Source organism: Erpetoichthys calabaricus, chromosome 6 (assembly GCF_900747795.2).
Source record: "Erpetoichthys calabaricus chromosome 6, fErpCal1.3, whole genome shotgun sequence".
NCBI lineage: Eukaryota > Metazoa > Chordata > Cladistia > Polypteriformes > Polypteridae > Erpetoichthys > Erpetoichthys calabaricus.
The window spans coordinates 215544606-215570220 of record NC_041399.2 but is presented as its reverse complement, the minus strand read 5'-3'; the positions used below and the strand labels follow the sequence as shown (position 1 = coordinate 215570220).

Genomic DNA, 25615 nt, shown 5'->3' with positions numbered 1-25615 from the left:
TACACTGCAAATTGGTTAAATGCGTATCAATAGACTGTGCTGAAACAGTTGGGGGTGATGGTGAGGAAGATGAAAACATCAGCTTACAATATCACAAAGAATCTCTACAACTGTTAACACCGTCTGGTCTTCCACCGCACGAATTACTGTAGAAAGAAGGATGTATCCAAGAAAGGTAATGTAGTACATCTTCAGGGGGATAACAGACACCAAAGGAGATCTTGATATGCCATTCGTATTAAAACATTTACAGTTTTCTGTTAGAATAGCTTTTGCAAAGGCAATTTACAAATCTTAGAGCAAAACATTCGAAAAAGTCATTTTATTTAATAGAGAGAAAGAAACGAAATTCACTCACGGGCAAATATACGTTGCATTGTCATGATGAAAGTCCAAACACAGAATCACAATTCAATGTGATACTGGTGAAAATGTAACTAAAAAAATGATTTTACTAAAATTTTACAGTAAAAGTTTAAAAAGTTTTTGCGTGTTAATTTCAAAGCCAAACAGAACGAAACTATATTACGCAACTAATATCTAACACAACATGAAACATTACTTTCAAATTATTACGTTTTACACATGAAACATTACTTTCAAATTATTACGTTTTACTATTTTGTAATATGGTTAAATATTTGCTGTAATGTAAAATAGTAAGTTGTACATCCCCATACGCGAGCGGCAGAACCGCAAAGAGGCTAGTGCGTAGCGCAAGCATGGGGAGATGTAATAAGAATGTAATTTTAATGTCACTGTGCTCTGTACAAAAATTATTTTATAAATCCATTCACAGGTACAGGCCAGGCCAAAGTTAGCACTCAGAGGCTGTCAGCATTTAGAACTGCTAGGCAACCATTTGAAGAGAGAAGGCACAAATACGAAAATGGGCATTGTACTATTTCTGTATGTTAGAGATGAAATCGAATCCTCTCCTTTCTTTGTTTGGAACCTAAGTAAGGGCCTGCACGTGGAGAAGACAGTATAAAAAGACTTGGACAGCAGCCAAATACTTCGAAGCCGACGGACAGATGGGTGATATCGTCATCTGTCCTGAAAAGCCTTCCAGCGCAGCGATGAAAAATGGCAGACTGTATAGATCAAGATCCCACCTTGGTAATGTCTTGCTATGGCTTCCCGTCTGTAATGCCGCGTAAATCGTCAGTAAAGAAAGCCAAGTTATTTTCTCTTATGTGATTTTTACCGGCGTATCACTATGGGAGGGGTATCGCCTTTTAATATCACATCTATATAGTTTTCGGTTACTTAAAATGGCGCAGTTACAAAAGAACTTATTCCAAATAGGGAGCTATATCGCCCCCTATTGGAAACACGAGTGAAGCGAGCAGGGGGCAAAGCCCCCTAGTTTATTATATGATGGGTATTTAAATTTGGTTTATTATTTAAAACTACAAAATTTTAATTATAAATTGGTAGAGGATCAAATTCAGATAAGAGGATCTTAGAAAATAAGCTCTATAGACAAAAAAAATTACTCTCTCCGAGGAGTCCACTTGTAATTTACTTTTATACTTTTTCCTCTTCTATGCTTGAACGATACAACAGATGCAATAAGAATGGCACATTTCTCCTTGAAGTAAAAATATATTTAAATACATTGGAAAAAAACATTTACATTTATAACAGAATTCTAACCATCAATAAAATGTAACTTTCACATTTTGCTGCTTTTATACAATCGAAATAGAGAAATCTATATATTCAATATGGAACAGTGTCGACTTTATACAATTAGAACTTTTATCTTTTGGTTAAAACTAAAGAAAAACATTTTGTAAAAAATACTTGATACATCTAATTCAGGAATTTCACCTGGACCACCCTCTCTGTGATCTTCAGTACTTGCTTACATTTGGAATTTCAGATGTGACTGTATCCAGTGGCTGCCAGTGACAGTTCATAAGTGAATCATAAAGTTCTTCACTTTGCTCGATGTACTGCCTGTTTGCTGCGTCTACGTCAATCTGTAGTTCTGGATCTGAACAATTAGAGAAAGAAAAGCAAAAAGATTCAGCAAGTTAACTTCAAGAACCACTTTAAAGAACTTTAGAATCAAACGGAGACAATCAGATTCAACTGTACAACCATACAGCCATTTTTTTTTTTTTTGATGCCACACTCACAAAATAAATTTTCAACACCAATATGTTTTTGGTCATTTTGAGATGACATACTCTATAAACACATTTCACTAATTGACTAACACAACAAAACTTACTAATCAGGTCAGGTTGGGGAGCATGCACAGGTACAGCGCGTTGCCGCACCCACCACACAACGAAACAGCTCGGAATCCTGGTTGACAACCACCCAGGCAGACACAAAGTCCAGTCCCACCTTTCTCTGCCACACCCAGGTGTTACATGGGCGCCCCTTTGGCCTAGTCCAGCCACTCGGGTCCTGCAAGCAGGACCACCCTTGGGTAATCACGCCACATGGCCATAATGCCGTACCTCAACTTCTCTAGGAGTTGGCCACTTGGCCAAACAGCATCTGACAAAGAGCCATGATAAGAGAGGTGATCAAGCACCTGACTGTTAATCTAGTGAAGTGGTTCCCAACAAAGTTCCCCACAAAGTTTTTAACTTGGTGCATAAAATGTACATATAAATTGAGCAACTTACCTTTATAAATCTTAATAATCTTGTAAATGTGACCACCCTTGACTGGTTATTAGGGTATTCTGCATAGCATCAAGCACTACGAGGAAATTACAGATGACCACCGATCAACGCTTTCGGGGGATTGGAGACCCACATGAAGCAACAGGTTTCGGCACGCTGCTAACACAGTCGACGAGCTTTGATCCCCGGATGTGACGCCAAGTTAAAATTGCTGCACAACAACAAGGACCTCCAGTAGGAGAGTGTAAGCAGCAGGTGTTGCATCAAATTCACCCCCCCCCCCCCTTGCCCCCCACCAGCAAAAATGTCAAATCAAATCAATGACATTTCACGATCAGGGTTTGTGCAGAAATCAATACTAGACCTCACCCCATCTCTAGTGACAATTGTAAGGTACAAATTCCATTCTCTTAAAAAAAGTCATTAGCCTTTACAAACGCTCCACCTTCAAGAAGGACCACATGAGAATACGCATTTCAGTGACTCATTCACAGGTGACAATTGAGCATGCAATGCTCGATTCTTTTCGTATCAAAGAATGAAGCACTAAATAATAAATGACATACAGTTGGCAGAACACTGCAAAGACACCAAATGCAGAACGATAAAGTTGGGCAACAGACTTCTCTCAATTTTGTCGAATCATGATGCAGCTTTCCTCTTTGTCACACAGTATGATTTTTGTTTCACTCAACAGTTTAATTTGTTTTCACCTTCTTGTATAGATTGCAATTCTGCAATGAAGGTGGAATATGTTTTGACAGAATTTTGATTTCATTTTTTATTAGGGAGCTTCACTCGGCAAAAACACCCCCTCCCCCCCACCCCACATTTCGCTTGCCTAAGCGGTAGGCGTCGTTGTGAAAAGGGGGGCTGAACGCACCCCAAGGAGACGTGACGAGGCTGCTCCTCTGAAACCCCTCTTAAATGGTGATACTTGTTAAACAAGTAACAGGTGTTTATTTCACCTCCTCTTTGCTCGAGAAACTGTTGGCTTGCTGCTGCATAAATCTGCATTTTGCGCAGTTTTGCAAACATTTAAAAGCCTGTACATCACCTGAATATTCAATCTCTTTTCACTGTTCCGTTATTTCTCTGAGTAATATTTTCAGATTGTTTGCGCTAATGCGATCATTACTCTCATTTTTGGACACTTTAGAATTTTCCTACTTCCATTATCTCTAACCTGCTCTGCCTGTGTATCACGGGACTTGCGTCTGAAGGTTGTAAGTAAGACGTGACTTGTCCGTCCTGCGGGAAGTGAAAATGTCTGTGTCTCTCTTCAAAAGATCACGTCTCATCCCAGGGGTGCGGAAATCCAACGCCCGACTCGTCCGACACGGGTAAATTAACCGTCGGACAGGCGTGTTTCTCTGGTTTCAGTTGTCCGCGGACAAGTGCAATTTTCTGGAGAAAAATATTATATGTGCTGTGCAGGGCACATTTTACCACTACTTTCACATTTTAAACATTTGGGTACGTACTTTGTGCGGAAACAGTCTACTTAGGCATGTTCTTCATGTCTCAAATTGATCTTCAATATTGTTTACAAAATGACGGCTGATTTTTCAAAGGGGAAGCACTCTTACGGTCTTACATAAGTATTTTACCCTAATACTTACATGCTTGGAGATGCGGTCATTTTTTTCATGCCGACATTACGATGTAATCTGATAATTTTTCATTATAATCAATAAATTTTATATATTACCAGTAACGGCATACTGCACGATAACATGCAGTGAATACACTTGACTTGAGCATTCCTAGTTTTCATCCTCTTTCTCTGTACGTTTACCATTCATTTGCTCAGAGGTTGATGCGCTTGCTGCTTCCCGAGCAGCTCTTCTTTTCTACACTGTAGCGGCCCGCTGCTTCTCTTCTTTCATTGGCATCTTTTCGCGTTAAAACTGATTAAGTTAGTTTTTGTGTTGCAATTACTTAGTACGTTTTCTTTAACTTTTCACTTAAACTGGCACTTAAGTCTTCAATCTGCCTCAAGAAAGATTAGCGAAGGTGGTGGGAATGAGAACGGCTCCCATACACATGCTCCGCCCTGCTGCACACTGCCGAGAGTTAATTCAACAATAAAATAAAATAAAAATAAAGAGTAATACAAATCATCACCCCGAAAGCGTATAGTAGACGGCACGTAGTATACTGTATGTGTACCAAATTTCAAGTCAAAAGGTGAAATGGTTTGCGAGCTACAGGTGACTTAAAATCCTGGACAGACAAATGAACAGCCACGGTAGCGTATTACAGAAGAAGATTGATAATATTCATTGTTTCTACATAAAAATGCAGTGATTTTACTTACAATACTATTGTTTTCACCACATAACAAAGCTTGTTAGGCAGTTAATCTTTCCTGAAATTTGCGATTTCGTGTAGGTTGTGATATATTGAGGAGTTAAGAAATTTATTGCGTGACAACATCAATTTTGATGAGCTGTCAATAGATCGTTTTTGATTAGCGAATATTTCATATAAAACAAGTTGGTTTCGCGCTGTCAGTTTATTAAAAATAAAGAAGAAAACATTGTAACGGTTTCCAAAGGTTATGAAATATCTATAAAAATCTTCACTGTAACTGTAGTATGTGAAACAGAACTAGTGTAGCTATAATGAAGGCATTGTTTATTAGCGAGTTAAAATGATAAGGGAATCTATAATAATAAAAGGCAAAGCCCTCACTGACTGACTGACTGACTCACTCATCACTAATTCTCCAACTTCCCGTGTAGGTGGAAGGCTGAAATTTGGCAGGCTCATTCCTTACAGCTTACTTACAAAAGTTAGGCAGGTTTCATTTCGAAATTCAAAGCGTAATGGTCATAACTGGAACATATTTTTTGTCCATACACTGTAATGGAGGAGGCGGAGTCACGTATCGCGTCATCACGCCTCCTACGTAATCACGTGAACTAAAAACAAGGAAGACATTTACAGCACGAGTCACACGCGGGAACGAAGGTAAATGACGTTAATTTTTGAGTGTCTTTTAATACTGTGTAAGCATACATATTAACACATGTGCAATTAAACGTGTGCATTTACGGGGTGATTTCTCAGGCTTAAAAGCTCACCTTTTATCAAACGCGGGAAGAAAGGTAACTGACGTTGTTCACTGTCTTTTAATACTGTGTAACCATACATATTAACACATGTCCAATTAAACGTGTGCATTTACGGGGTGATTTCTCAGGCTTAAAAGCTCGCCTTTTACTAAAAAGGTAAATGCAAAACTATTTTCAATCAGTTTATTGAAACGCTCCCGTTAAGGATTGCAATAACATATTCGCGAGATAAAAGAACGAAGTAGGGGGAAATGGAGGAACAGCCGCAAACAGCGAAGAGCAAAAAATTAATTAAACAATTGAGAACGGAGCGAGTTAAGCATACAAGCATGTTCATAAGGGAAACAAAGCACGGTGTAAAACGTAAGTTTCAATTAAGTTTATAGAAACGCTCCCGCTGCGGATTGCAATAACATATTCGCGAGATAAAAGTTTAATGAGAAGACATGAGGTATAAACGAACCACACGCCATGGCGCAACGTTAGGGGCAACAGTTTCAACCATTCTATGATCTGCTTCTCGCAACTGAAAGACGGCACATGGCGGATGTTAGCCGACTTGCTGACCGCAACGTTAGGGGCTTCAACTATGGCGCTGACGCCACATCTCAGTGCCAACACTTTGCAGACTGTACTTAAAAGACACGCCCTCCTCACTGGACAGTTAAAAACACCAATCAAACTAACGATGACATCAAGTATTACCCAATCAAAAGTAGGAAAGGAGGCATCTTCATTAAATGCGTGTGGGATGATTTGCATCAGACGCTGCTTTAAAAAAAAAATGATAAAAAAATACGGGATAAATCACGTCCAGTATTGATTCAAAACGGGACGCGCAATTTCATTCTCAAACGCGGCACGATTCCGTATTTTAAAGGACGGGTGGCAACCCTACAGTGCCAGGTAACCACCCATACAATCACATTGTGATTCAGACTAGGAATGCAATGAATGTAATTACCCCGATCTACATACAAGGCGAAAGTCTTGCAACATTCAAAGATGATGGTTTGGGATAAGTACACCATACAACATAAAAGAGCTTATGAAGCCTTGAACCGAAAAAAGCAAGATCTCAGAGATCGTAAAAAAAAAAAATAGGAGGTAATGTCGTTTTACTCGCTGTAGATTTTAGTCAAACATTACCAGTTACTCCACGAGGGAGACCAGCAGATGAACTCAATGCGTGTTTAAAATCCATGCTTCTCCCACGCTCGGTTATATGTCGCGTGTTCTCGGGTAGGTGCACCAAAAAATGTATACATTTAAGCATGTAATGGGCAAACAAAAAATGAGGTATACCCGAAGGCACTGCAGTAGTACTTAATGTAACTTTACTTCTTAAATGTTAATGTTTTACTGTTTAATAATTTATACGCTTCTTATATGTTGTTCAAATTCTTTTATCAAAATACCACTGACAGCGCAATGCACGATAACATGGAGTGAATACACCATACGCATCCGCCCACGGCTGCCCTGCTGTGCGCAGATAGGAGTTGATTCTACAATAAAATAAAATAAAGATAAAAAGACTAAAACAATCATCACCCATAAAGCGTGTGTGTGTGTATATATGTGTATATATATATGTTGATATGTGGATGTGTATATGTATATATATATATATATGTGTAGATATGTATATATATATGTGTATATGTATATGTATATATATGTTTATATGTGTGTGTGTGTATTTTATATATATATATATATATAAAACACAGCAACACTCATAACAATGACAACACAATTACATTGACAATCATGTTACGTTATTTTTAAAATGTTTCCTTTTTTTTTCATAACCTCTTTAACACACTACTTCTCCGCTGCGAAGCACGGGTATTTTGCTAGTCTTTTATATAATGTTCTAGAGCAAGGTGGCAAAATACTACTCCCTGAAAGAACTTTAAGTTTTAAAATGGAAGGCAGTTTTGGTATCAATAAAAGAGATCAGAAAAAAGAAACTATTTTTCACTTTTGTTATTTGTTTATGGACAAGTGAATTTAACTGGCGGACAAGTGGATTTTCTAAGTTTACTTGTCCGTGGACAAGTACAAAAAAATTTGATTTCCACACCCCTGCGTCCCAAGTGTTTTTTTTTTTTTTATAATAGAGATTACACAAAACCTGCCATTTTGGCAGGGGTGTGTTGACTTTTTATATCCACTATAGATTAGCATTATGTCTGGGGAAAGCCAGGTAGCCCTCATCAACAGTGCAATACCATTCCAACGGTGAAGCAATGTGGTAGCAACTTCATGCTGTGGGGTCTTTCAGAAACAGCTGGGCTTGAGAGACTAGTCAGCACTGATGGACTGTTGAATGAAGTAAGGACGGAGATATCTATACCAATAAAAGGCAAAGCCCTCACTGACTGACTCACTGACTGGCGGACTCACTCATCACTAATTCTCCAACTTCCCGTGTAGGTAGATGGCTGAAATTTGGCAGGCTCATTCCTTACAGCTTACTTACAAAAATTAGGCAGGTTTCATTTCGAAACTCTACGCGTAATGTTCATAACTGGAACCTGTTTTTTGTCCATATACTCTAATGGAGGAGGCGGAGTCACATATCGCGTCATCACGCCTCCTACGTAATCACGTGAACTAAAAACAAGGAAGAGATTTACAGCACGAGTCAAACGCGGGAACGAAGGTAAATGACGTTAATTTTTGAGTGTCTTTTAATACTGTGTAAGCATACATATTAACACATGTGCAATTAAACGTGTGCATTTACAGGGTGATTTCTCAGGCTTAAAAGCTCGCCTTTTATTAAAGAGGTAAATGCAAACTGTTTTCATTCTGAAGGGCATAAACCACGTTAGATTTCATGCTCAAGAGTAAACTCAGCACACAGCTTGGTCATATTACAACCGGTTCATTTTCCTCAGTTTAAAAAGGTTTACTTTTCTTCTTAATAAAATTTTTAAAGCAGTACTTCGTCGCTGCGAAGCGCGGGTATTTTGATATATATCAAAATATATCGCGTCATCATGCCTCCCACGTAAGCACGTGAACTGACCCGCTGCCGTTTGCAATGCCATATTCGCGAGATACAATCATGTTACGTTATTTTTAAAATGTTTCCTTTTCTTTTTCATAACCTCTTTAACACACTACTTCTCCACTGCGAAGCGCGGGTATTTTGCTAGTCTTCAATAAAAACCTTCTCCAGAGCTCTGTGGACCTGAGACTGGGTCAAATGTTTACCTTCCAACAGGACAAAGACGCGAAGCACAAAGCAAAGACAGCACAAAAGTGGCTTAAGAGAGAGAAGCATGCACTGATACAGCGCATTACCACGCCCACCACAAGACAAACCATCTCAGGATCCCAGATTAGGACCAGAGTGCATCCATGACACCTCAACACCACATTAGTTTAGATGGAATGGAATGGCGCTTATGGGATTCGAACTGGCAACCTTCCAATTGCCAGTGCAAATCCCTAGCCTCAGAGCCACCACTCCGCCCTGAGGACAACTCAAACATCCTTGAGATGCCCAGCCAGTGCCCATAGATAGATAGATAGATGTACTTTATTAATCCCCAAGGGGAAATTCACATTTCACATGAACCCAATTGAAAACCCCTAGATAGACCTGAAAGTATAGCTGTCTGCCGATGGCCTCTATTCAACCTGACAGAGCTGGAGACAATCTGCAGGGAAGAATGGGAGAAAATCTTCAAATCCAGCCATGTTAAGTTTGTCTCGTCAGACCAAGAAGACTCCAGGCTGGAATAGTGGCCAAAGGGTCCTCAACTAAGTACTGAGAAAAGGGTCTGAATTGTTGAGTCAATGAGATATTTCAGGTTTTCGTTTTTAATTAATTTGCAAAAACATTTCTATAACCCTGCTTACACTTTGGCATTCTGGGCTATTAAGTGTTGCTTGATGTGGGGAAAGAAATGAATTCATGGTACAGCAATATGTGAAAAACATGAAGGAGTTCGAAGACTTTCCGAATCCACTGTATATAACCTAACTTGATAACGAGCACTTATGACGGTAGTTATTCGGTGTCACTCATACCTTCAACAGGTTCTTCTTCTACATCTCCTGCTGATGCCAAATTCTGTTGGTACTAGGAAAGATTGAGAAAATAATGGTTTGAAAATAAATACTGAGTCATGCCACTCTATGAAAAAAATAAAGGTGCTTAGAAATTAAAAACTTTCCATTATACAACAATCAGTATAAGCAATCAGTAAATGTAATGAAACAAATGAATCATTTTTTTTCTACTACAATATGAAGGACATTTAAAAAGTTTCCGCGCTTTTATATTTTCGTTGGAAACGGTGAAGGCGGGAGGAGTAGTAATTGGGAATTAGGAGTACTAACAGGGAAAATTGCATCGCAAACAAAGGTGACTATGAAATTTGTTTTTGAAAATCTTGATAAATAGTTAAAAAAAAAAAAAAAAAAAGTTCAGAAATTTCTTATTTGTATTTGTGAAACATACAGTGAAATAGCAGTATAATTAATTCACACACAAGAAATACAATTCATAAAAGACTAAAAGCGAGTTTTCTCTAAGACACACTTGCCAGAGAAATGCTAAACATGTTGGTGTACGTGACAATGAAGATAACTGAAAACTGGGGACTATTCTTCATCTAAACTACAGACCCCGCTGATAAATATTAGAGATTAACAAAAGTAACAAGTGAGCAAGGGATCCTCTGTAAAGCAGCACTCCGGTATTAAATATACACATTCAGCCTTTAAAAAATAAAACAAGGACCAGCCATTCTTTGGCTGCTTTGTTACACCGTGATAAAGAAAGTGGACTGACACAGCCATTCATGTTACAGATATTTTAGCAAAGGAAATGTATACTTAGCCTGTCCCTTTAAGGCCACCACCCAGCACGGCGTGCTGAGCCTGAAGGGGACCAGATTAGTGGATGACAGTTTATAGCAAACTTGTGGTATAGAAGCTGGGATGGTCATTTATTTGTCTTTATAAATTGTTTGTTAGGACAAAGCCTACAGTGAAAAACTGTAAATACTGGCGGGGTGAACACCTGCCTTCAGATCTCTGCATAACCCAGGAGGATGTGTGTGGTTTCACCTGAGAGGGGTGCGCTTTTGAAGCCAACTTTACAGGCTGCCAGAAGAGGCCTTATCGGTAAGACCAAAGGATTCATTTATCTTTATCAAGATCCTCTGCTCCCACCAAGTGTGGACAACCCAGACTGTAAAACTTCAGATTTTGTTTTCCATATTTTTTTTTTTTTTTTTAAATGTAGTATCAGTTGTTTGTTTTCAGTAGTGTGGGTGTTGGTTTGAAGGTACTTAGTTTATGTGTTGTATAGCAAGTACACTTTGTGAACTTTAATGTAGTACAATGGATTCATAGAAGTATTCCGATCATTTTCAATGCACTTTATTGTGTAGATTTAATTTTACATTTATAAATTTGCCATTTCTGTCAACATTACAGATGCACCAATGGCCATTTTTATGGCTAATTCTGATAAATGATATTTAAAATACTGTTCTTAATTCTACTTTCCAGTTTCAGAACCTGCACATCACAAGAGCATATAGGTTGTCGGAAATGTCTAAGTTTTCCAAAATATTTAGGATGGTGAAATTCAATGTCTTATGTAATCACGCGTTGATATACATTGCTATTAGTATCAAGTTAAAAACTGAATATAATGTGATTTAGTACAGTACTTCCAGAAAGCTCTTGCCAAATACTCATTACTGTAGTCTGCTGTGGCCTGAGATTTTTCAGGTAAGGAAGACAGAAGTTTCAGTGTAAGCTGACCATGGTAACTTGTGTTTATTAGCACATGAGAGTACCCTGTATATGCGACAGTAATGACAGAAAACACTGAAGTCCATGTGTCCAGTCCTCTGGAACAATCTGATTGCTCAGTTTGGCTTTGGTGATTCTATGAGAGAGGAAGTGCAAGAGTGTGACGCAGGAGGAGGAGTAAAGGCACATGCTGAGAGAGTCGCCTTCCAAAGATGGCAAGTACAACACCGGAGAGGAGAAGAGAAAGACGCCTCAAAAATAATGAGGGCCTGAGAAGCAGGCTTTAGAGAAACCCACTGGGGAAGAGACGTTCACACACGCAAATGGAGAAGAAAGGCACTGAAGAAACACGCAGGGCAAGAGATAAATATTTTTTTCATTTGATTACTGCCATGGATAGTAAACTTATCTTCTTTTTTCACTAGAAAGCTTTTTCTGCAGTCCGGTAAAAATATATACTGTAGATATTCCACACTCAATTTTATTATTACTTTCTCATATACAAAGTATACATAAAGTATTATAATCGTCCAAAAATTCAACCAAGTTTTTGATGAATCTCGACGTTTTAGACCTCCCAGAGTCAGATTTACTTTCTCGTAGGGAAAGTATTGTAATTGTCCAAAAATGTAATTTCGAGATTTTGCTAAATCTCAACGCTTTAGACCCCCCTGAGTTAGAAAATACCACTTGTGGAATTATGTCCGTATGTGTGTGTGTGTATGTATATATATATATATAACACGATAACTTGCGTATGCTTTCATTTAGGTCAACCAAATTTTGCATAAAAGTATTAGGTACAAAACGTAGATTTCTATCAACTTTTGAACTATTTCCGCTAACCGGAAGTGCTACTTTTTTATTCATGCAGCTGCACAGTCTGAAATATTCAACTTTACTTTTATAATAAGGTATGTACTCGCGTGTAAATTCTCCTGCGTATAAGTCGGGGCTTGATTTTACCGTATAATTTCCGGTATTTTATAATGTCGGTCGTATAAGTCGAATGCAGAAAACTCAAGCTATTGGTCCAAGAGATTATGATGTGCTAACGCCCACCAGAGAGAGTAACCATGGAGTACACAGCCTTTTATTTCTATGTATTGTGCCTAGTTGACCACACGGTAATACCCAAACTATTCCGAAGTGACATTTGCATGGATTTGTGTTTTTTGTATCTCACACCCTCATACACCTTTATCATAAGAGCATCCCTTATCTACGATGGAGTTTTCGTTCAGAAGAAAATATGAAGCTAGTTTTATATTAAACGTCGTTGAAATAGTGAAAGAAATTGGTAACTGCGCTGCTGCAACAAAATTTGATGTGTCTGAGAAACTGGTGCAAGATCGGAGAAGGCAAGAAGATGTGAAAAATTTTTTTTAAAAAAGTAAGTGTCGCATTTGTGAACAGGCATATAAGTCAGGTCTCATTTTATGATCGATTTTTCGGGTTTCAAGACCCGACTTATATGTGAGTATATACGATAATTGTTCAATAAATTATTCATTTGATTTGATTTGTTGTCTTTAATGTATGTAATATAAAAAAAATAATCATTCTCTTGCAGTTTACTCCTCAAATTTCCATCCCCATATCACAGTATACGAGAAAGTCGAGGGGAGACCACTACCGATTTTTTTTTGTTTGTATTGTAGAAAAAAAATATTGAAAAATCAGAAGAACTTAAAATTAATAGTTACCTCGGCAGACATCTGGGCTTCTGCTGTTCCTGATGCTGCTGTCACAGAAGGATTCATCCCAGGGGCCATCGTTGTAGGACAGTATGAGCCATAATTATAATTGTAGCTGTTGTAGGGGTCATAGCCCCATTGTGAGTAATAGTTCTGATACTGCTGGTAGTACTGAGAGTATGCATAATTGTCATTTTGCTGGTAATTCATTTTTTCACTGAAAACAAAGCAAAAAAAAAAAATCATTAAAAGCTTTGAAACAAAGCATGGTAATAGAGAAGTTAAACAGAAATCACCGTACAAGCAGAATGTGACAGCGGTACTGTCTAGAAAACATTTCATTCTATGACCCAACATTTATTTAGTTTGCCCTGTGAATCACACAATTCATGCCACTTTCTGGGTAATACATTAACGTCACGCTTATGGGAGGTGTGAGACAGACAGGCAACTGTGGCCTAGTGGCTAAAGCTTTATATGGAGGGTTCTGAAAACCAGGGAACATGTGAAGGTGATCAATATTAAGGAGAAGATGCACTAATTAAAATGATGCCAGGTATGAAGCCGGGTAAAAGCTCTGCCAAACACATTTGTGTCATTATATAAAGGAATATACAGTCCAAAAATTACCATTTTTTATCTGTTACCAGCCATGTATCGTTTGGTAGTAATGGCCGAGAAAAATGTTTAATCTTAGAGATGACCAACTTTGATGCAATGGGCTTCAGTGGGGACAAACAGAGGTCAACTCTGAACAACAGCAATAATGAAACATCCACGGAGGAATCTCATATAATTCAAATGTTACTTATCCTGTCGTATACGGAGAAAACATCCAAAATGCATGCATTTTATTTTAATAAGATATTGTTAAATAAATCATTCTGGAAAATAAGAGTAGTGCCCAAAAGTGAAACACGTTCCAGTGGGACTGGGTGTTTGAACTGGAGACCTGCCGCTCTCCTCATTCACTGGTCAAGAGCTGTGTCTCCATTTTAAAAGCTCCAATTCGCTTGAAGGAGAGTGAAAGAAGATTGGAGAATATTAGCCTTTACATTAAAGAAGGTGGGGTAATAAACTGAGAAAAAAGAATCCAAGACACATTGAATTCATTAAAGTAGCTTTTCTGGACTTTTTATTTTGTCTTTTAAAATTAAAAGAGACGCCGTTTGAGTGTGGACTGGGAGCCATTTTTGTGGAGTGCAGCAGCCTCCATTTTTAATTGGAAAAAGAAAAGATAAAGACGAATTTGAAATTTCTGCTTAGTAAATAATAGGCTTTTTAAAATATGTGTACTGTGTTTTATTATTTAGTGCTGTGTCATACAGCATAGGTTTTGATAAGAAACAAGTACTACATAATTAAAATGATAATCTATATTTACAATGACAATTCAAGAATTACGAAAATCTGGCGGGCGGCACGGTGGCGCATCGCAGTAAGGAGACCTGGGTTCGCTTCCCGGGTCCTCCCTGTGTGGAGTTTGCATGTTCTTCCAGTGTGTGTGTGTGTTTCCTCTGGGTGCTCTGGTTTTACTCCCACAGTCCAAAGACATGCAGGTTAGGTGCACTGGTGATCCTAAATTGTCCCTGGTGTGTGCTTGGTGTGTGTGTGTGTGTGTGTGTGTGTGTGTGTCCTGTGGTGGGCTGGCACCCTGCCCGGGGATTTGTTCCTGCCTTACACCCTGTGCTGGCTGGGATTGGCTCCAGCAGACCCCCATGACCCTGTAGTTAGGATATAGCGGGTTGGAAGATGACTGACTGACGAATATCTGGCAGATACATTTAAGGATTTAAAAAAATGCAGCGGTATAAATATAGTAAATGTATATTTGAACAGCAAACCACTGTAGTGCAAATAATGATTTAAAAATGATTAAAACCTAGTACTGCATATATATATATATATTATATATATATATATATATATATACAGTGGAACCTCGGTTTGCGAGCATAATTCGTTCCGGAAACGTGCTCGCAGTCCAAAGCACTCGTATATCAAAGTGAATTTCCCCATAAGAAATAATGGAAACTCAGATGATTTGTTCCACAACCCAAAATTATTCATATAAAAATGATTTAATACAAAATATAAAGTAAAAATACATAAAACAAATTAACTTGCACTTTACCTTTGAAAAGAATCATGACTGGTGTGAGTGAGTTTCTAAACTCTTGTGGGATTCCAACAACAGGACGACACGCAGAAGAGCGTCCCAAAGCAATCGCATCTCCCAGTGCTGTAGTAGTTCGCCGTAAAAGCGAATCGGAAAAGATCGCGGACATGCTATATGCGCCTGCCGTCAATGGGTGATACAAGGAAAAAGGAACATTATAATGTGCAGGGCACTGCCTGACTGCTGTGTCTGTGTATAAATAACCGCGCTGTTGCTGTTTCAAGCTGAATAAAGCTTGCGTTGCTAAATTACTGAGACTCAGCTTCGTGTTTTAGGGTGCAAGATGGGGATTCACATGTCACAGCACACATGTGCGCGCGAGCACACATACACACACACACACATACTCACAATGCTAATGCTGTAGTAAATACTATACGCTCGTACGGATGTTGACTATATGAGTGAGGCACGCTGACTCAGACGGAGAATAGGAGACGATAGCCCACAATCCCGCAGTGAGAGAGAGAGAAGAACCATCAGCTCAGTTGTGATCACATGACGTTCCGCAGACAAACTACTCGTACTGCAAGACCTCGAAAATTTATTAAAAATTTTTGCTCGTCTTGCAAAACACTCGTAAACCAAGTTACTCACAAACCGAGGTTCCACTGTATATTATATATATTATATATACAGCATTTACATTTATGCACTGTTTAATCACTAAAACCAATTAATTGATTGTGTGAGAAAAAAAAACATATATATGTTAGAGAAATGGTGAAACTACTTTTTTAATTAAACTTTATTTCAGATAAATACATTGAAGAAAAATGTAAACAATATGACATCTTGTAATTATGAGATGCATTGTTTTTTTTAATGCCATATGTATTATGGGTAAATCTTTTTGGACATATTTTATTAAAATATATAATGAAATGTTATCTATTGTAGTCTTTTTGTACATATAAATATGTAAAGAAATGTTATCTAATGTAGTGTTTTTATGGTCATTGAACAATAAGGCCTACAGATTTTAATTCTGTTAATAAAAAAATCGGGAGTGGTCTCTCCTGGACTTTCTCGTATACTCAGATATGGGGATGGATATTTGAGAAGTAAACCACAAGACAAGGATATTTTTATATTATGTATATTAAAGAACCATCAACAACAAATCAAATTAATAATATATTGAACAATTAGCATATCATAATCTCTTGGACCAATAGCTTGACATTTCTGTATTCCACTTACATGACCGACATTATAAAATACCGGAAATTATACGGCAAAATCAAGCCCTGACTTACACGCAGAAGAACTTACACGCGAGTACTGTATATACCTTATTATAAAAGTAAAATTGAATAAATTGGACTCTGCAGCTGCACGAATTAAAAAGTACCACTTCTGATGAGTGGAAATAGCTGAAAAGTTGTTAGAAATCTACTTTTTGTTCCTAACACAAACCCTAACCCTAATTTGGTTGACCTAAGTGAAAGCGTACTCAAGTTATTATGTTTAAACACACACACACGGACTCAGCGAGGTCTAAAATGGTGAGATTCATCAAAATCTCGACATCGAATCTTTGAATAATTACAATATTTTCCTTATATTTCATATACGAGAGAAAGTTAACACCTGTAGTCTATAGTTTAATTATAAAAATACCAAAGTTAACACTTTAATATAGGACAGAACACTTCAATGTGTCTGGATATGCAGGAGCATAGCGTAAAAAAAATTGTTTAAAGGGATAAAGGAAAAACAAAAATGCAGGTTCAGTAGATCAAGTAACTTGAAACCGGTGACATCGGCATCAGCCTTAAAAAAACCTGATTGGAGCATCTCTACTATCTACATATCTATATGTCTGTCTAGTAGTAGTAGTAGTAGTATGACCCCTCTTACTCAGTTTATTATCTGGTTCTCTGTTCTTTTGGATGCTTGCAGCTTCTAATGATTCCTTATATGTATTATAACTTAGGTTTGTTGCCAGCTAAATAAATGTACTAATAAGAACCAGTGTAACATTACAACACCCTCAAACATACTTGGGTCATTCCATGACAAATCAACTGATTTTCCAGAAATCTCACACACTTCAGGCTCAAAAAGTTCTGAAAAAAAATACCAGGCATACCCATGTTACCCAGGAGAGACCCTGTAAAAATGATTTTGATATGAGATCAGCACTTTCCAAGACACTGACAATTTTGTGGGGGAGAGGGCTGTCATATTTGACATGGTTTTATTTTTTCATCAATCTCACAAGACCATATGAAAAGAACTAACCCACCAGCAGACTCAAATTTTGCATACTGGTACCTTTATAGGTATAGTAGTAATAAAATCAAAATGTTTGGTCCAGATGACACTACATGGCAGGAGCAGACCTTCAAAAATGGAAAAAAAAAATTATTTTGCATCTTTGGCTTTGCTATGTTTAAGCTTTCAGAAAATAGACTTCAAACTGACGCAGCCTGCTGACATTTTTTCCACATTTAGATGCCCACACAGGGATTTACAAAAGGTTACAAACAAACAAACTACATCAGGGTTGGACCAGCAGACCATTCAAATGTGAAAAATTCATATTGGGTCCAATTTTCAGACAAGGTGAATGTACCATTTTTTAAAATTATTTTTCCATTACCCTACAGAGTCCTTTCTTTCTCAAAAAACAAGTCTTACTTTTCTTAAGTGAATCTTTCTTTTTGATTTTCCATTCTAAATGTGGGTTAAACTCACCATTTGTCAGTAATGCTAATCATCAAATTCTTCATAACTAACTTGGGTACTGGATAATGGAAAAAGTAAATTACCAACGGCACATTAAGCACAACACATGAACAACTGCTGCCTGATTTATCACTAAATACAACACTTGTTATAATAGAATGTTAACACCTTGGTATTGAAGCAGCAGGACTGTGACCCATTTCACTCTTGTTTCAATCAAAATGCAGAGTGCAGGGCATCTCTGTCTTTGGGATCAGGAGGGTCCTGTAGCCTCCCACTGACTGTTGTAGGTGAACTAAGCAGTGCAATGACACCCAACAAACATTGTCTCGTTCTGAAAGCTGGCCAATGGAAAGACTGTATGCATGAAACATATCAGGATGTCCAATTCCACTTCACTCTTATCACGAATCACACCAGTCCAACATTTTTCCAGTCCAACCCAACATGGCCTCCAATAGGACACTGGTCTAATTGTAAGGGACACATCTGATCCATCAGGAGTGTGTGATGGTGACAGGGCAGGATCTCAGCTGCCGCTTCAGTGCTGAATATTCAGACAATCAATGGACTGTCTTCACCAGATACCCAGCTCACTTTGAGTCTGACATCTTCTGTTGGGATCTAACGGTGGTATTCAAGTACCAGCTACTCTTTTGGGCATGGAGAATCACATTCTCTGTGCACCAGCACGACACAGGACATCGTCACTTCATATATAAATGTAATGAATTATTATTAATAAAGAGTTTGACATTATTGATATAACCTACTGATTGAAAACTCAGTGATTACCGTTACTGACACATGGTGAATTCAGCCTGTGTTTAGGATGGACAATAAGCATTAAAGATTTGCAAAAGAAAAGTAACCCACATTCAGTTCCCTCTACAGCCAGTATAAAGTCATCCACATAGGTTTTAAAGCTTTTTGTTTTCTTCGCTCCAGTACTGTGGTCATTAGGACAATGAATAACTACGAGGTGTGCCGCGTAATAATGAATCGTATTAAATGGTCACAAAAACTAAAAAGCAAAACCCAAATCGTCTGTCTAAATGGCGATTACACTAACGTACTGAACTCACGGTCAACATAAAAAACACTTAAACGGTTATTTTTGTTCTTGCAGGACCACATCCTCAAACATGTAACAAAACCGTAACATGTAAGATACGTATAGAAAAACTTTTTTAAAGCAAGACATACCTCGGATTCCAACCAGTAGTAACGAACAATCGCGGTCAGCTTTGTTAAGTAGCGCTAACTTTGGAAACTCAGCTCAAGAAGAAGCGAAGAGAAAACTGCGACGCGACACTCAGCCGCACACACGCACTAAATATTAAGTCCGGCTGAAGGCGGAGTGCAAAAGGAACCGGAAGTAGTGCTGACCGCCTACTCATTACGAGCTGCTGGTGCCATCTGCTGGACGGAGGTTGTCTATGCAGGCAAGAAAATAATATTCCATTTTTAAATATCCGTTATCTCCGAAGGTTTAAACGAGACGTTGAATACATCTATTATTTACCATCCAAATAAAATCTTCTTCTTTCGTCTTTAGTTACCTGCCATTGGGCAGGCTTTTCAATCGCCTGCTCTTCTATTATATTCTGTCTTCTACTATTCTATGATTTTCTCGGTATGATTTAGCATTGTCTAGATCAGGGGTGGGCAAAGTCATTCCTGGAGGGCCACAGTGACTGCAGGTGTTTGTTCCAACCCAGTTGCTTAATAAGAAGCCCTTATTGCTCAAGTAACACTTCTGCTTCATTTTAGTGGTCTCGCTCGTTAAGATTTTGAACCCTTATTGCTTATTTTAGGCTTAAACAGCTGTATTCTCAGTTTTTACTTGCTCCTTATTAGCACTTAGATAGATAGATAGATAGATAGATAGATAGATAGATAGATAGATAGATAGATAGATAGATAGATAGATAGATAGATAGATACTTTATTAATCCCAATGCGAAATTCACAAAATACTTAGATAAAAGAAACCAGCATTTCTTCATTTAGCTTGTTTGCATTTACACCTGTGTGTATTTATCGTGCACTATTTGGTTTAATTAAATACTTGGAAGAAAAGTGAACAGAAAGAAGTGAAGGACTGAGAATTACTCATCCGTTTTAGACTTCAAATCATTTGGATGATATCCTTAGAAAGAAAAAAAAATGTTGGATATGAGACCTCACCTGACATGGCAGACTTAAAGCACTAACAAGCCATGAAATTAAATTATTGGCAAGGATTGTTTTCTAATTAAGCAACTGGGTTGGAACAAAAACCTGCAGCCACTCGGCCCTCCAGGACTGACTTTGCCCACCCCTGGTCTAGATGGTTTATGGATGTAATGAGAGAGGACATGCAGGTGATGGGTGTAACAGAACAAGATGCAGAGGACAGAAAGATATGGAAGAAGATGATCTGCTGTGGCAACCCCTAACGGGAGCAGCCAAAAGAAGAACATTTTTCACCTTTGCCTTCCTCTTGAGATCTTTCCTTCCAGTTACTGCACATGGCTCATCCAGTTTTGTTGCCGCCTTCTCACTTTTATTAGCACGCTCCCTTCTTCTCCACTTCTTTCTGGCATTTTGCATTAGAAAATGTATCCATCCAAGTGATCATTTCCATCTTTCTCCATAACCACTGTTCAAAACCTCCCAGGCTATTTATATTCCCTTTCCTCGTTGTCCATGTCTCTGCTCCATGCAACGTAACACTCCTTTTCTTATTGTTCCTTTCCTCATTCTTCTATCCATCCTAGTTATTAGCAATTTTCATTTTGCTTTTCCCTTTGCTATACATGGCTTCATTTTCTTTTCTTTTTTTTACCTATTTAAACCTTTGACAGTATACTTCCTAAATATTAGATGCTGTCTACTTCTTCAGGAATGTGTTCTCCAGTTTTGTATTACCTTAGATATCTCTGTTTATTAAATTGCATAGGGATTATAATTTGTTCTAGGACTATGTACTGGATTGATTTCTAAATTACAACATTTGGAAAGCAGGCATACATTGTGAACCTAATGTTATTATTGGCCAAATATAATGTTGATACATTCACGATTTCAAACAGGAAATCTCTTTAGTTTGGTTTCTGTCAGCAAAGTGAAACAGAAAGGAAGATTTAGGCAAGAACAGGCCATTCAGCCCAACAAAGGTCACCAGTCCTGTCCACTTAGTTCTTCCAAAATAACATCAAGTCGACTTTTGAAAGTCCCTAAAGTCTTACTGTCTACCACACTACTTGGTCGTTAATTGCAAGTGTCTATTGTTTCTTTCCCCTTAACGAGTTTCCAACGTGTCCCCGTGTTCTTGATGAACTCATTTTAAAGTCACTGTCTCGATGCTCTGGACTCATTCCGTTTATAATTTTGAACACTTCAGTCAGGTCTCCTCTTAATCTTCTGTTGCTTAAACTGTGAAGGCTCAGCTCTTTTAATCTTTCCTCATAACTCATCCCCTGTAGACCTGAATCAGCCCAGTTGCTCTTCTCTAGACTTTCTCTTGTGCTGCTATGTCCTTTTTGTAGCCTGGAGACCAAAACTGTACACAGGACTCCAGATGAGGTCTCACCAGTGTGTTATAAAGCCTGAGCAGAACCTCCTGTGACTTGTACTGCACACGTCAAGGTGCTATATAACCTGACATTCTGTTAGCCTTCTTAATGGCTTCTGAACACTGTCGGGAAGTCGATAGCTTAGAGTCCACTACGACTCCTAAATTCTTCTCATAAGGCATACTTTCAGTTTTCAGTCCTCCCATTGTGTATTCAAACTTCACGTTTTTACTTCCTATGTGTAAATCTTTACATTTACTGACATTAAATTTTATCGTCCACAAATTTGCCCAAGCCTGTCTGCTATCCAAGTCCCTCCATATCTATTCAACAGATTCAAGATTATCTGCCAATCCACCCATCTTGGCATCCTCTGCAAACTGAACCAGCTTATCTATATATATAATTCACTATGGCAGCCGACCATGGCACGCAAGACAGAGACCATGGGATACGCACGACAGAGCCCCGCCCGCCAACTCTAACCCTCCTTCCGCGTCCACCCTCGCTCTCGAGGCATGCACACTGCCTGCTCGTGTGCCAGCACGCAAGACCTCACCAAACACCGCCTCAGTTGCTTTCGTCTCTGCTACAGTCCACATGCACCTCTGAGTCACGTTGACTTTTCATTGTTCTTTTCGGTTCCGGCTGCTTTTCTATATATAATCCACCAAGTCGCCCGACTATGGGATACACACACACGCAAGACAGAGCCCCGCCCACCAACTCTAACTCTCCACCCGCGTCATGGGATACACACGACAGAGCCCGGCCCACCAACTCTAACACTCCTCCCACGTCCATTACCTTCACATTGTTTTCCTATTATTTCTGATCCTGTTCAACAACTATATAGCGACATTGACTTCTCAACTGTCACTCTGGAACAACTCAGTACACAAGCTATATTAAGCGTCACCAACGAAGACTCGCTACACCTTAATGAACAAGTACTGAAACTTATCCCTACCGTGGAAGTAACTTTCACCAGCATTGACTCCATCGTCACAGACGATCCCGCAGATCACGTTTCATTCCCCGAAGAATTTCTTAACAGTCTTACTCCCACTGGCATGGCTCCGCATAAACTCAAAATTAAAATAGGTTCAGTCGTCATGCTTCTCAGAAACCTCATGCCAGCAAGAAGTCTCTGTGATGGCACTAGACTGACTGGTACCAGCATTCACCGCAATGTACTGGAGTGTAAAACTGTCGCAGCCCCTGCCTCACAAACTGTCCTTATTCCCCGGATATCCCTGACCCCATCAGATTCAAATTTGCCTTTTACTTTTACACGCAGACAATTTCCTGTTAGATTGGCCTTTGCAATGACAATCAATAAAGCACAGGGACAAACTTTCAAAACGATATGCCTGTATCTGCCAAACCCAGTGTTCAGTCACAGACAATTGTATGTTGCTCTCTCCAGAGTTCCATCTTTTCATTCACTTACAGTCGTATCCTCAAACCCATCCCATTTGGACAACTGTGTCGTTCAGGAAGTGTTCACCCATTAATAAATAATTATGCGGCGTATACTACGCCGCGGGTTGGCTAGTTACTTATATTCCTGTCCAAGTCATTAATATATGTATATTAAAAATAGCAGCGGCCTCAGCACTGACCCCTGCTGGACACCACTCTTAACTTCACCTGATTATGATAAATACAGTATAAATTAAAACTATTAGATTCTTCAGAAACATAAAAGCCAAAAAAGGTACATGTTTGTAATTAATTCATGATGTTTGTATACTGTTAATAGCTATTTGAATTTAGTGTATTTTTTACTAGGGCTCCTTTAAACCAGCAGCAATACACCTCACTGTAACTGTGATTGCCAAATCAGAAGTTTTCCATCTTTTTAGCTATTCTGGTGTATATTTGAGATGAGGTTGCAATAATACAGTTTTATTTATTTATTAATGATCTCTTCTTTAAAAAAAAGCCAGATATCCCCCTGTAAACATCTAACATTCTATCTCAAAGCTTTCCAAACTCGGTCCTGGGGACCCACTGTGGCTGTACGTTGTTGTTAGATAGATAGATAGATAGATAGATAGATAGATAGATAGATAGATAGATAGATAGATAGATAGATAGATAGATACTTTATTACTCCCAAGGGGAAATTCACATACTCCAGCAGCAGCATACTGATAAAAAAAACAATATTAAAGAGTAATAAAAATGCAGGTAAAAACAGACAATAACTTTGTATAATGTTAACGTTTAACCCCGCCCCCCGGGGTGGAATTGGAGAGTCGCATAGTTTGGGGGAGGAACGATCTCCTCAGTCTGTCAGTGGAGCAGGACGGTGACAGCAGTCTGTCGCTGAAGCTGCTCCTCTGTCTGGAGATGATCCTGTTCAGTGGATGCAGTGGATTCTCCATGAATGACAGGAGTCTGCTCAGCGCCCGTTGCTCTGCCACGGATGTCAAACTGTCCAGCTCCGTGCCTACAATAGTCTGCCTTCCTCACCAGTTTGTCCAGGGGTGAGGTGTCCCTCTTCTTTATGCTGCTTCCCCAGCACACCACCACGTAGAAGAGGGCGCTCACCACAACCGTCTGATAGAACATCTGCAGCATCTTATTGCAGATGTTGAAGGACGCCAGCCTTCTAAGGAAGTATAGTCGGCTCTGTCCTCTCTTGCACAGAGCATCAGTATTGGCAGTCCAGTTCAATTTATCATCCAGCTGCACTCCCAGGTATTTATTGGTCTGCACCCTCTGCACACAGTCACCTCTGATGATCATGGGGTCCTCCTAAAATCCACCACCAGCTCCTTGGTTTTGCTGCTGTTCAGGTGTAGGTGGTTTGAGTCGCACCATTTAACAAAGTCCTTGATTAGGCTCCTATACTCCTCCTCCTGCCCACTCCTGATGCAGCCCACGATAGCAGTGTCGTCAGTGAACTTTTGCACATGGCAGGACTCTGAGTTGTATTGGAAGTCCGATGTATGTTGGCTGAACAGGACCAGAGAAAGTACAGTCCCCTGCAGTGCTCCTGTGCTGCTGACCACGATGTCAGACCTGCAGTTCCAGAGACGCACATACTGAGGTCTGTCTGTAAGATAGTCCACGATCCATGCCACTAGGTATGAATCTACTCCCATCTCTGTCAGCTTGTCCCTAAAAAGCAGAGGTTGGATGGTGTTGAAGGCGCTAGAGAAGTCCAGTAATATAATTCTTACAGCACCACTGCCTCTGTCCAAGGAGAAAAGGAATCAGTGTAGCATGTAGATGATGGCATCCTCTGCTCCCACCTTCTCCTGATATGCAAACTGCAGAGGGTCAAGGGCGTGTTGAACCTGTGGCCTCAGGTGTTGAAGCAGCAGCCTCTCCATGGTCTTCATCACATGTGATGTCAGAGCAACAGGCCGGAAGTCATTCAGCTCACTAAGGCGTGATACCTTTGGGACTGGGGTGATGCAAGATGTTTTCCAAAGCCTCGGGACTCTCCCCTGTTCCAGGCTCAGGTTGAAGATGCGCTGTAGGGGACTTCCCAGCTCCAGCGTACAGACCTTCAGCAGTTACAACAAGCTTCTGTTTTTAATTGGACTCTTGGGCTAATTAATTGAAGAACTGCTATTTCTGTTTTTAGGGAACAATATAGAAATTAGAAAACTAAGTTTGGTTAATATATATGTATAGGCCTATATATATATATATTAAAACGTACCAAGCAGTTATATGGGAATAATGTATTTTTTTCTTTTTAACAATATTTTAATCTTGATTTTCATTCTACTTTTCTAGGTGTTCTAATTGTTTAATTAATCCATTATTTACTAATTAGTGAGGCTGACGCTAAAGTAGTTGCAGCCTTTCATTATTAAAAGTTGTCCGCTCTGCTCGTTTTTGTCATTAATAAGATACAATGAAGGGAGGGAAAATTGCACAGAGAAAGGGCAAAATAAAACGAAATCAATAAAAGAGAGTTAAGCATTTAAATCTACAGCAAACA

At 39.0% G+C, this 25615-nt stretch overlaps 2 protein-coding genes across 2 annotated transcripts in view; one reads left to right on the top strand and one right to left on the bottom strand.

Moving 5' to 3' along the window:
* The window catches only part of tmem14ca (transmembrane protein 14Ca), a 1114298-nt gene that overhangs the window by 1035173 nt on the left and 53510 nt on the right, over positions 1-25615 (top strand). The gene's annotated exons all lie outside the window — the stretch shown is intronic.
* LOC114641826 (tRNA selenocysteine 1-associated protein 1-like) lies at positions 1802-19462 on the bottom strand. The gene is made up of 4 exons (XM_028790857.2): positions 19295-19462; positions 13225-13432; positions 9779-9830; positions 1802-2002 (listed from the first exon to the last, which is right to left on the bottom strand). Exons 2-4 carry the CDS (start codon positions 13423-13425, stop codon positions 1860-1862), a joined length of 396 nt encoding a protein of 131 aa, XP_028646690.1. The 5' UTR covers positions 13426-13432; positions 19295-19462; the 3' UTR covers positions 1802-1859.